Below are 13,154 nucleotides of genomic sequence, written 5' to 3'. Positions count from 1 at the left end.
CCTTAATAAACTCTTTGTCAATAAGATCGGAGATTTCTCTTCCCAAGTTTCTGTATCTGTGCTAGGCTAGCATTAAAGTTATTTTACTGAAATCTCTCTTTTAAAGATAAGCTTTTGAAAATAAATTATGAACACATACCAGGATACATACTTCAAAAATGCAAATATACCCTGTAACTAATAAGCTTATAGGTTATATGCATTATCTTACAGTGTTCTCAATGTTAAATAAATATGTCACATTACCTTTAAGAATAGTGTTTGCCTGTGTTGGGATGTAGGTAAAAGTAAAGATAAGAAATAATGTTTTCTAAAAAATGTGTCATAGTTCCAAACTATAGTTCTTAGAATTGCATAAGCACTTAAATATTTTACAGTCAGTTTTTCCAGCTGAATTGTTTTCATAATTCTGAGCATAGAATATAGATTTTTTTGCCTGATGGATTTTTATGTAATATTTATTTTCTTTCTAATCCAGCAGTCCAAATGTAATGAAAAATTGAGATTGAAAATGTAGTGGACCCCGGTGGGAAAGGCAGCTAGCCAATAGCTCAGAAGGTTGCGGTTTGCTCCATTAAGCCTGCTTTCTCCTGGTCGCATGACCTAGGGCAGATCTGCTATTAAGAGATTGGAAAGACTTCCAGAAACCATGCTCTCATGTCAGGCTTGGCATTAGTGATGTACTAAGCATGTAAATCAACTCAGGCATAAACTTCATCACTAATGGGATTCTCTCTTATCGCTCACTCCTAGTTTGTAGATGATGCAGTCTGCATCATACATATATGCACATAACCAGGGTTCTACTTATGGTTCCCTGTATTCCAAATCTTGTCATGAGGGAACATATTGTAATTATTTATTTTTTACCTTTCTGCTATTTAACTTATGGTTCAAATGAACGAGTATACCTTAGATAATAAAACTAAGATGATTTAAATGTGTTCGTCAACATCAAGACCTGAGAAGCTGAACTTTTATATAAACTTGGAAATTTATATATTAGTCTTGGGCATAGTCTACAGTTCCTTACAGCTAGCCCGAAGTGATGTACTGCATAAGAAGTATTAATATGCCAAGGGTTCTCTTAAGTATTATACTTCCCATCCTTCTAATCACTGCCTACAGTAGATGTAAACAAAGCTTGGTTTTGACTGAAGATGTTGACTTGTGAGATTTCAGCATTGATACCACACAGCTTCCCCATGGGTAAAAAAGAGGTTTTGAGTTGTGATTCCACAGCAATTATCTAAAAACATTTATTATATTATTTTTTTTGTACACTAGATCTGTTGTGCTTAGAATAATTCATTTTTATGTCAAATATTCTGCAACTATTAATGTAAAATGCTTTGGTTTCCAGAGGTGGATTTTCCTAACTAAAATACTTTTTTTTTTTAATTTCACAGAATGAAGCGAGTGTGTGTCTGTGTGTGTTGTTTTTTCCTTATTAACAGGACTGAAAAAAATAATTTTTGAAAACTTATTTAAACGGCATGTGTAAATATGAATTTATTTTTGTGTCTTTTTTTTTTTTTTACAGGAAAGCTAACACTCATCCTGCTTCTACTGATAATTACCGTGTAGTTTCAGCAAGAGATGTGGCTTTGGAACCAAAATCAAAAGACTGATCTGAGTCCATTGAACTTCTACAATAAAACTTCAGTAATCTTTCAACAGTTTTCCTTGAGAACTGAAGATGGGAACTCATTAAAGATCTGATTTCAAAGTTCATAGATTTACAGTTTGACCATTGGATGAGGCAGTTAATACATGAAACAATCAACATATGATCTACAAGACTGCATATGCTGCTTCTACATTCTAATAGTTTGCACTTAAATCCTTTCAGAGTATCACTTAGCGTGTCTGCTTCTTATCACTCAGATACAGAATTTGAGGAACCTACCATGTTTCTGCTTCAGGGATAATGCATTATGCTGTTCTCAAGATATGATTATATTAGAATGGAAGAGTCTTCATGGTTCTTTTAACAGCCTAGTTCTTAAATCAGGCTTCTGAGTTCATGTGGCAGCCAAAGAAAAACTAATCTTGCTTTCTGGGTTTAAATTTATGCGGGAACAGTAAGCTTTGCCGAATATAGTGTTCTGTTTTTATATTTTAACAGTCAACGTCACTGTGATAAGGTATATTTAGATTGAATGGAACTGATCCTGAAATGTTCACCCGAGGTGCTTGGGAGGGGGAGAATGACAAAATGTGTATTGTGATGTTCTGTGATATTGCAAAATACATTATGTCATTTTGGCATCAGTCTGGCTAGCATGGATACTTACAGCATTCAAGAAAGTATTTTGCCTTAGTTTGCAAAAGTTGTATTTGTAAATTTTATTGTATTCCTTACATGAAAAAATTAAATGCAATGTTTGTATATAGAGAAATGTCTGGCAATGGTAATATTAAAGTTGCACTGAACTTTTTATCAGAAACTATTTACCAGTTATATATTCATACATAATGGAATAAAACTAAAGCTTTGTGAATAGAACTGAAGTCTTACTGCAACAAAATAGGTTTTTACTGATAAGTGCCCTTGGTTTGAATATAAATATTAGAATTGCATATTTTGAATGGTAGGAGAAAACTGTTTTTGATTTTGATTGATTGATTTCAACAGACAAAAAATTCTAAAGATTGCATTTCTTAAAATGGGCTGGGTTGTTTTTTTTTTAGAAGATCATGCAAAACAAGTTTCCACAAGAGATTTTGTGGCAGTTATTAAATGTTGCATTTACCAAAAAGTCCTTCCTTTTCATCTAATCTAATTGGGAAATGCAGTTTGGTGTCTGTTATTAACATTAATTATTACTGACAATAAATTACTGTGTGTGATTTTTATTCCAACCTTCAGATGTTAATTTCTCCTTGTGCTTGCTGATAAGATTCATCAGTTTCTAAAACACTCTCTTAACTTCCTAGCCAAATGCAGCAAAAACAACCTTGATATAATCCAGCATTTTATCTCACCTCAGACTAAATGGATACAGAACTATTGGGGTGACCAATATGCATGCATTGATTTTGTATGTATGTTTTGGGGTGCTCGGAACCACTACTTCTGAAACTGATTTCACTGATAAAACTGCAGGATGTGCAAGATGAGATTTCACAGTGTACAAAGAAACACGTTCTATTGTCTAAATCTGGTTCCTCTGGGGCTTTTGGTATGAAAGCCCCTCTTTTATTTGCTTGCAACTATTGCTGCTTCCTCTTTTGTATTTATATACATAAGGGCATGAATTCTGCTGCCAGCTTCATAGTCATCACTGAAACAGGAGCAATGATTTCTGCCTGCATCCTCAACCTTTTGTTTGCTGCGACCTTCCTGGCTGCTCCTTCAGTGAACAAAGGTGAGAAGGTGGAAGTTGGTTGAGCTTCTGTAATGTTAACCTCTCTCTGTCAATCCTCTCTCTCCACAAATAGTTTAAAAATTATCTATGTCTTCTATTCCAGTTCTGATAACTTTTCTTCTGAACTTTGATCCTCATCTGGGAGAAAAGAGCTTGTTGGAAGCTCTGGAGAGGTCAGAGACAAAGGAATTAAATCTGACTTTGTGTTCAGTTCCTGATATTTAGTGATTGAAGACCATTATTTAAATACAGTATTTTCTCAGTCATGACTGACTTTTCTCCCTTTGCTTATTTGTAATCAGTGGAGTTATGCCAATCTGAACTGCTTACAAAATTTAAAAAAAACAAAAAACCATTGCATGGCAGATAATCTCATTACTTTCCGTTCGTCTTGATATTTCCAGCTCAGATCTAACGGCTCTAAATCAAGTGAAGGTTTCTACTGTATTATACTGCAGATTTTAAATACATGCAGTACAATTCTGAATTTTGATGGTATATTCATAGATTTAATTAAATTAAGAGCTATCATCATTTCTTGGCAGATTTTGAACCCATTACTATTTTGTATCACTAATAACATATGAAGTATTTTTTTGTTATTGAAATATGGTAGGGGAGAAATCTAAATTTGAAATAAGGGTGATAATAGCTTTCACTTCCCTTGCTCAGTTTTTAGCTACAGGGTGAATTTCCTTCCACATTTGTACCTGTAAATGTACACAGTCCTGTAACAGGTCTTCATTCTGGCAGAATTTAGAATGCTGTTGGTTTTCCTCCACTTGTTGCTTGCTTTTTACTTTACTTACTAGCTTGGCAAAAACTTTCAAAATAGCTTTAAAATTAAGAGGAATTCATTTTGTTGTTTTGCATTTAAAGCCTGTCTTTTCTTAGAATAACGATTCTTCAACAGTTTGATTTCAGAATCCATTTATATATGATTAAAAATGATTGAGGAAGCCAAAAAGCTTTGGTTTATATGGATTATATCTATTGATACTGTGTTAGAAATTAAAAATGAGAAATTTAAAAATACTTAGTTCAGTTGACAGACCACCTGAAATGTAGCTTCTCAGCCCTGACTTAGTTTAAACCAGGGGTGTCAAACTTGTGTTGTCATGTGATGTATCACAACTTTTTCCCCCTTCATTTAGCTGGGCATGGCCAGCACATGACGCATCCACCCTGTGGCCCCGAGTTTGACAGCCTGGGTTTAAACTGAGAAATACTGATTATCCACTGAATTCCATGGAAGAGTATGAGTGAGAACTGGATCTCGTCAAAGCTTGCCAACATTTTAATTTACTAGAAATGGAAATTGTTTTCCTGCCAATTTTTGCACAATTCTGTCAGGTTATTTAATAAACTATCTTAAAAATATACTAATACATATTTTTTTATTCCAGCAAAATAAAGTAGCAAATGTAGTTTCTTCTCTGTTTTATTCTCACAACAGTCTGGTGAGATGAATTGGGCCAGCCCCCAAATAAGTAAAATAACGGCTTGAGTCATCTAGCAATCTAGCTGCAATGCAACACTGGCTCCACTTTTATAAGTGCTTTCTTACAATAAATAAGCTAGTAACAAAGATGGTCTTGAACAGTCCCAGATCGATGAGCAGAAAAATTTCATAACAATAGATCAGTTTTTCTGACTCAGATTTCTGGAAGAACAAGACGTGAAAACAGATGATCGTGCTTTCATTAGCACAAGAATTTCCCAGCTCATATCTTATGTCCTTGATTAAAATAATAGTTTACTACAGGTTTCATTCTGCACAATTGCTTTCCATGAGACATTACCTGTCTTGACTTGAACAAAATTTACACTTACCCTTAAATTTTTATTTGTTAAAGGGAAAAAGGATTTATTTTAAATTAAAATTTGACATTCAGGGAAAGGTCTAGGAACTTTCTGGAATAAATCAGCTCTAACTCTGCAAGTATGATCATATTCCCTTATATTCCAAGATATGGTGAGCCACTTCCAGATCATAGGGGAAGAAATGGAAACTAAATTGAAAATTGAATCTGGCAAATTTCATTGCTGTCTTTTTTTCCCCATTAGGTAGCTGTGACTACCCACCTAGGTTAGTTTCTGCTGAGTTAATGGATGAATATAAAGAGAAAGATTTCTTTCCTGTTGGATCAACAGTGAAATACAAATGTCGACCAGGTTACATGAAAAAGGCAGGGACGTATTCTAGTACGTGTAATAGAAACCATCAGTGGTCAAAAGTTCAGGAGCTTTGTAAACGTAAGTCTTTTTTTTTATTCTGATTAAATACATTCTGTAAATTTATGTAAGGGAATTGATTTTTCTGCTAAATTCAGACAAAAACCCTGAATCAGTTTTATACATTTTGTGCTCCATGAGAAAGTAGACATCCTCTTGTTTTCCACTAGGAAAAACATGTGGACATCCAGGAGAACCAGATGGTGGTAGATTGCTTGTAACAGGAGATTTTGACTTAGGATCCACTGCAAATTACCAGTGTGATGGAGGGTAAGTTACAGGGAATCCAAGATAATTTCCAGTGGTGTGATTCTTGTTTATTCCTTCCTCCTTCGAACATTGTAACCTGAAATGGTCTGATAAGAACTCTTTTGGGTGGGATGGAGGAAATCTCACTTTCCTCACCAGTCTTTGGGCAAGGCCTGTGGCCAGGGGTGGGATGCTACCGGTTCTGCCTGGTTCTGTAGAATCCGTAGCTCTGAAGAGCAGCAGACACCGGACCGGTTCTGTGTTTGCTACTGTTTGGCCCACCCGCCTTCCCACCTGGGCTCTTACCTGTCCTTTATTTCCTGCTTTTTCAACCTCAGCTACTTTGCATGGCACAGCTGAGGTTGAAAAAAACAGGAAAATAGAGGCTTTTCAAATGCTGCGTACCCCCTCATAGCGCTTTTCAGCTGTCCGGGCGGCCCAAATTAAGGTTTTTTTACACACAAGCACAACGCGTATCAGGCGCACATGCACACAAAGCATGCAAGCACATGCAAAACATAATCACCAAACCGGTAGTAACACTGGTTGAATCCCACCCCTGCCTGTGCCTAAATGGAGAAGGAGCAGTAGTGGCTAGGTTGGGAGCTTTCAACCTGCTGCTGCATTTTTGCATCGTTTTTAATTTAAGTTTGCTAAAACGAGCATCAGCAAAAATTAGGACTAAGCTGAATGAAAAGGAAGGACAACTGTCAGGTTCACAAATTGCATAAATAAACAACAGAGTTGAACATGTTCTTCCTTCTAATATATTTCCTTCAAGGAATAAAAAACAATAGGAAATTTCTCCTTCTATTGTATGATTATAAACATATAAGACTTTTGCTAAAAGAAGACTTAGCAATTAGGGAAAGTAATTTCTCCTGTACTTTGCTATTTTGCTATCTAGCAATCTGTCTCTACACATACACATATGCTGTCTGTCTACACATATGAATGCATATAAATACCAACTGACATCACATGAACAAAAATGCATAGGGTGGATGAATACTAAAATACTTTATGGGTTCTTAACCATCTTTATCCCTACATTTTACTCAGACCTGAGACCAGCTCAGAACTGAAACAACTCTAAACAGCTCATTTTGAACTAGAGCAGACAAATGAATTTAGAATATTCATTTGATCCTAACTATCTAAAGTCTGCATTCTTCTACAAAAAATAAAATGATTATGGTATATGCTGTTTCTTTTGTCTTGCTTCAGGTACAGGCTGATTGGCAAGTCTACCAGAAAGTGTAAAGTATTGAACAATAAAATGGTATGGACTGACGAAGTTCCCTATTGTGAGAGTAAGTAGTATGATGTATATAGGTAATATAAAAATATTTTATTGCTTTGTGTCAATATAAGTCCAGAAGAATATGAACTAATGAATTAATTGAAAAGTACATATTCAGCTAAAAAAGATACAAAATATTCTTTTCAGTTTTCGACTTTCCCACTCCTTCTAGTTATTCCATGTTCGCCACCACCGAAGATTCCTCATGGCAAGCACACTGGAGAGTATTTGCATTCTTTCTACTATGGGACAATTGTAAAGTATACCTGTGACAAAGGCTACCCCCTTATTGGAAATGCCTCTATTTATTGTACATCTAAGGATGGGATAAATGGAGAATGGAGTGGCCATGCGTATTGTGGAGGTGAGTTTTCCTGTCCCAATTTTTGGTTCTTGTGTTCCTTCTCAAGCAAGGAACGTCAGCTGCTAATTAGAAACATTTAAAAAGATTCCTTCAAATATTTCCTTGAGGACCTCACACTGACAAACTGGTTATCTCTACTCCTCAGCTACCCAAACTGAACTAATCAGGCCTGACGCTACTACAGAGTGATTCTAGTTTTTTCTCCTTATCTGCTTCTGACATGCATTTCATTTTTCAGAGACGCAGTGTCCATCTCCTCAGATTAAGAATGGAAGGATTGTGGCTGGAGTTTCCAGCACCTACAAATATAACCAGAAAGTTAGCTTTGAATGCATTGGGGGCCATGAGATGGTTGGTTCCAGAGAGATTCATTGCCAAGTGGATGGTACATGGGATCCCCCCATACCTGTCTGTGAACAGAGTAAGGATGAATCTGGATTTTCCGTTTTTTGAACACCATGAAATCTTTATGCTGTTTTGACTGTGGGTTCCACTTTCTTTCACTTTCAGTTAGTGGAAACTATGGTGCTTTGCAGCTGGGCTAGGAAACAACTAGTCTTTTACTTTTTTTCCTGACATATCATCACAGAGTATATTCTTAATCTGGTTTTCTTCCCAATCTTCTCTTTTCCTCCTTTAGTGGTTCAATGCCTGCCACCCCCAGACATTCAAAATGGGACTCACAACAACCAGAAAACAGGAGTATTTCCTAGTGGAATATTTGTGAAATACACATGCGATCCTGGCTATGCTCTGATTGGAGAGACAACTCTTCATTGCACAAATGCTGGCAGATGGTCTTCTCCTGCCCCTAACTGTGAAGGTACCTTTTGTGACCACAACATTTTTTTTTCTGTAAGCTCTTGAGATCAGAAACAGGATCACCCTTCACATGGATTTCCACTTCTTTCTGAATGGGATGTTTCTAAAGAAATCCCCAACCGAAGACTGCTTTAAAACCTACCTTTGGTTTCAGAACTAGGAAAATTTAATTGTAGAGTCCAGAATTTTGTAACTATTGATTTGACAGTTCATTAAAGAGACCCTGAAACATATAACTGATGACAAAAAGCCCTTTTCTGTGTCCATTCCTTTTGGGGGGATGTTGATGCTGCTGTTCCCAGCTATAGTGTTCATGTGGGAAAGGTAGTGAACTGTGAATAGTTTGGGAACATTTTATTGCAACTGATGCATGAATTTAACTTTGGAAATTTAGTGTGAATTAGTGTGAATTAAACTTTGGAAAAATCACAGAATTGGGGTTGTTTATTCCCGTCTGGGAAATCACATATAATCTGAAGCACTATAAATAGTTTTAGAAATTAAAATCACCTAGCTTATTAGCAAACTTCACAGGAATTAACGTACATTATAGGACCTCCACTGTTATCAAGGCAGATTGCTTTTACTTTTATTCTCCTGAGATAAATTTCATTGCTAATCAGAGGAGGTAAAGGCGGACAGGAGAATTTAATACTCTCCTTCCACGCACATTTTTTCTTCTACAAAGAGGATAAGAATAATAGTGTGCTGTATGCAATATGCTGCCTGACCCTAGCTGTCAAGGGACAAGTTTCGGTGGCTGGAAGAGGAAAACAGAACTATCAGATATTTGGGTGAAAACATGTGACAGACTTCATGTTCATGTTCTACTGCATTCATTTCTTTAGCAGCCTTTGTGTTTGTAGCTAAACAACTAATTCCCACAATCCTGCCAACTTATTTACTAAGACTGTATTACTATTGTTCCTCTCATCCTTCCTAGTATCTATCTCTTCCCACTTATGACTATAACAGTGTTGCTTGTATCTTTACAATTTATATTGTTTTATTTGTTTCATAGTATGATTTGATTGCTTATTAGTAACCTATGACTATCATTAAGTGTTGTATCTTATGATTCTTGATGAATGTATTTTTTCCTTTATGTACACTGAGAGCATATGCATCAAAGTCAAATAATAAAGTATTCTGTTCTATTCTGTTCTATTCTGTTCTATTCTATTCTATTCTATTCTATTCTATTCTATTCTATTCTATTCTATTCTATTCTATTCTATTCTATTCTATTCCTTAGCTGCTTAGGAGTCTTCTTTGTTTTTAATCTCAACTGCTTCTCACCGACCTTTGATTTATACTCTCTGACATCCAATAAAAGATTTCCTGCCCGAGGCCTCATATGCATATTGCTCATCCTGCTTATCCCATTCCCTTCTTAACTTGGCCATCATCAAGCAGGTGAAAGACTGTTTTAACTATCTGTTCAGCAGATTATATTTTCAAATCAAAGGTGTAGTTCTTTATGCTGGAAGAGGAATATTTGAAATTGTGTTCCATAAAAAAGAAAGTGCCATTAGTTCTCAAGGAGGCCATTATTTACATAGAACTAAACTAAGTTTTACTACTTCTCTTTGATTTTCAGGTCTAAGTTGTGTGAAATCCAAAGAAGCTTATCAACCCATATTAATAATTACATTTAAATGTGTAAAAGGCAATCATATAATTTAGTATCAGCATGACATATGGGATTTCCAGCATCCAACTGTCAGTGATGTGTAGTGAAGCTGGATTTCATCAATGCCTCTCATAAGTAGAAAATTTAATTAGCTCCCCCTGTCTCCCTCCCACCGTTGTACTTGCCAGTTTCTTCTATAAACACTAAATATGAAAGCAGTTTTTATTGGAGGGGTTCTTATTAAGTAACAACATGCTATTTTCAGAAAAGAATGCTGATGCCCATTCACCCTATTTATTTATTTATCTGATTTACATAGCCACCAAACAAGTAACTCTGGGCAGCATGCAACAAAACTAAGCAGCCAATAAAAACCTGAACTCCATTATAAAACCATAAAAAGACCACAAAAACGGAGCAAGAACAAAGAAGTAGCAGACAAAAGGATGTTAATAATAATGGAATATATTAGTTCTCCTATTCTCTTGGGCTGCCAGGTCTGCTGACATAACCAGATCTTTAAGGACCTTCAGGAACTCAGACTTAGTGGGATTTATTACAGCAAAAAAGCCCCACTGCCTCAGGGCTGCCAAATGTGGCTCCCTAGCCAACAGACCCCAAAACATGTTCCTGTCATGGCCATTCTGGCTGTATTGCTTCCATGCCCAGCCCCGGGTCATCTCTTTGCTGGATCTGGTGGGATGGGTAGATGGGTTTGGGGAGAAAGAGTTTCTCAAGTATCCCAGTCCTATTCCAGGAAGGACTTTTAGTGTGAACACCAGTACCTTAAATTAGAACCAAAAGCAAACTGGTAACCAATGCAGCTCGCAAAGCAGAGATATAATGTGTGTTCTACTAGGAACACACATAACTGCTTACATTGCTCCATTCTGCATCAGCTGAAGTTTTTGGATAGTCTTCAAGGGTAGCCCAAATTAGAGTGCATTGCACTAATCCAACCAGGTGTGAGTGGCCATGAGTAGGGTCCCTCAATCTGGGAATGGGAACAAATGACGCACAAAGGGAAGTTGTGCAAATGTCCTCTTACTGCAACTATCACCTGCTCATCAAACAGGATTCCTGAATCCAAGGGGAACCCCACATTGAAAGGATGCTTTGGAACATTTCACAATCACTTTTTGAGGGAGAACTGTTCATTCTTGAAATAAATGTATCAGCCCAAAGTACATTCTTTCTTAATCTGTTTTTCTTTCCAATCTTCTCCCTTTTTCCTCTAGTGGTGCAATGCCAGCCACCCTCAGACATTCAAAATGGGACTCGCAGCAACCAGGAAACAGCAGTATTCCCCAGTGGAATGCTTGTGAAATATACATGCAATTCTGGCTATGCTCTGATTGGAGAGGCAACTATTCAATGTATAGATAATGGCATGTGGTCTTCTCCTGCCCCTAACTGTGAAGGTACATTCCATAACCATAGCATTTTGTATATTGGCCTTTCAAATGTTGAGATATCTTTTTAAGTAAAGAAAATTAATCAGAAGATTGAAGCACAAAATCTAACCATAAACACTGAGACCATTTGTTTTTCTTTATTTCTTCTTTTTAAATCAGGAGGTAACTGTGACATCCCCATGAGGCTAGACTTTGCAGAACTCACTGATGAATATCAGAAAATGAATTCCTTTCCTGTTGGGTCATTGGTACAATACAAATGCAACCCAGGTTATGTTAAGCATCCAAGAATGAATGCCTCTTCTATATGTATCCGGAATCAGGTTTGGTCAGAAGTTCAAGAATTTTGTAAAAGTGAGTGTTTTTTCTTCTTCTTAAAAATAGGAGGAAATGTTCTCCATTTTTTGAATGTGTTGGGAATGTATTCATATGATATATAGTTATGAATTTCAGTTTTGAATGTTTTAGCATAAGAAAGATACAAGTTCTTTCTTTTTTGCTAGAAAAATCATGTGGACATCCAGGAGAACCAGAAAATGGTAGGCTGATTGTATCAGGAGATTTTCTGTTTGGTTCTACATTAAATTATACTTGTGAGGAAGGGTAAGTATAGACCAAACTTGTATGATTTTCATTTATTTTGCAATAAGACTGTTTTTTTCAGAGGAATGGATTTTGAGCTAGGATAAGTTGCCAAGAAGAATTTTATTATGGTCAACTGAGTAGTCATATTTCCAAGTAGGTATGTGCATAAAACATTCTTTGGTGCTTTTTTATATGTTTCTGCATGCACATGCATACTGCTACATTTAAAGAATATTCTTCCACTAGAAAAGGATCACATCCTTTTGGGAGCTAAGAATTCAGGTCAAATCTTCAGGATGTATGTGCCAGTGCAATGTAATGCAACAGAACAGAACAGAAGACTTTATTGGCCAAGTGTGATTGGACACACAAGGAATTTGTTTGCAGTGCATAAGCTCTCAGTGTACATACAACAACAAAGTACAGTATATAATCATAAGCTATCAATGGCGAAGATAGTGGAAAAGATGAGAAGGATAATAGTAATACAGCCCTACTACTTGAGTAAATATCCTTAGACATAAGACAATACTGTGGTAATTAAGTGTTCAGCAGAGTGATGGCATGAGGGGAAAAATTGTGTGTCGTTGTTTTGGCATGCAATGGCCCTGTAGTAATGTCCTGAGAGGAGGAGTTGAAACAGTTGTCCAGGATATGAGAGATCTGTAGATATTTTCTCAGCCCTCTTTCTGACCTGTGCAGTATACAGGTCCTCAGTGAAGACAGGTTGGTTGCAAATTTTTTTTTCTGCAGTCCTAACTATCCAATGAAATCTGTACCTGTCCTATTTGGTTGCTAAACCAGACAGTTATAGAAGTACAAATGACAGATTCCATAATTCCTCTGTAGAACTGTTTCAGTGGTTCCTGGGGCAGTTTGAATTTTCTGAGTTGACACAGGAAGAACATTCTTTGTTGTGCCTTTTTAATGATGGTTCTAGTGTTAGGTGTCCATTTCAGATCCTGGGATATTACAAAACCCAGAATCTTCATCCCAGATACATGTGCACCAGTGGTGGGATTCATTTTTTTTTTACTACCGGTTCTGTGGGTATGGCTTGGTGGGCATGGCAGGGAAAGGATACTGTAAAATCCCATTCCCTCCCCATCCCATTAATTTGCTTTCCAACTCCGTTCTCTTGTGCAGGGCAACAAAAGAAGACCCAGCCTATCAGCTG

At 36.6% G+C, this 13,154-nt stretch overlaps 2 protein-coding genes across 2 annotated transcripts in view; both read left to right on the top strand.

Moving 5' to 3' along the window:
• LOC113418086 (complement receptor type 1-like) overlaps window positions 1-2,506 on the top strand; it is a 160,725-nt gene extending 158,219 nt beyond the window's left edge. The window contains exon 30 of the mRNA XM_087959051.1: window positions 1,544-2,506. Within this exon, the coding sequence (XP_087815177.1) occupies window positions 1,544-1,631 (88 nt within the window). The 3' untranslated portion in view covers window positions 1,632-2,506. The remainder of the gene's footprint in view (window positions 1-1,543) is intronic.
• Window positions 2,507-3,256: 750 nt separating this feature from the next.
• The window catches only part of LOC113418085 (complement receptor type 1-like), a 21,483-nt gene continuing 11,585 nt past the window's right edge, over window positions 3,257-13,154 (top strand). The window contains exons 1-10 of the mRNA XM_087959050.1: window positions 3,257-3,371; window positions 5,439-5,627; window positions 5,777-5,876; window positions 7,083-7,168; window positions 7,331-7,522; window positions 7,761-7,943; window positions 8,163-8,345; window positions 11,216-11,398; window positions 11,552-11,746; window positions 11,896-11,995. Coding sequence (XP_087815176.1) covers window positions 3,257-3,371; window positions 5,439-5,627; window positions 5,777-5,876; window positions 7,083-7,168; window positions 7,331-7,522; window positions 7,761-7,943; window positions 8,163-8,345; window positions 11,216-11,398; window positions 11,552-11,746; window positions 11,896-11,995 — 1,526 coding nt within the window. The remainder of the gene's footprint in view (window positions 3,372-5,438; window positions 5,628-5,776; window positions 5,877-7,082; window positions 7,169-7,330; window positions 7,523-7,760; window positions 7,944-8,162; window positions 8,346-11,215; window positions 11,399-11,551; window positions 11,747-11,895; window positions 11,996-13,154) is intronic.

The sequence above is a fragment of the Notechis scutatus genome, chromosome 3 (genome assembly GCF_049901735.1).
Source record: "Notechis scutatus isolate UNSWTSFEM ecotype Mainland chromosome 3, rNotScu1.2, whole genome shotgun sequence".
Taxonomy (NCBI): Eukaryota; Metazoa; Chordata; class Lepidosauria; order Squamata; family Elapidae; genus Notechis; species Notechis scutatus.
This window is presented reverse-complemented; position numbering and strand designations above follow the sequence as displayed.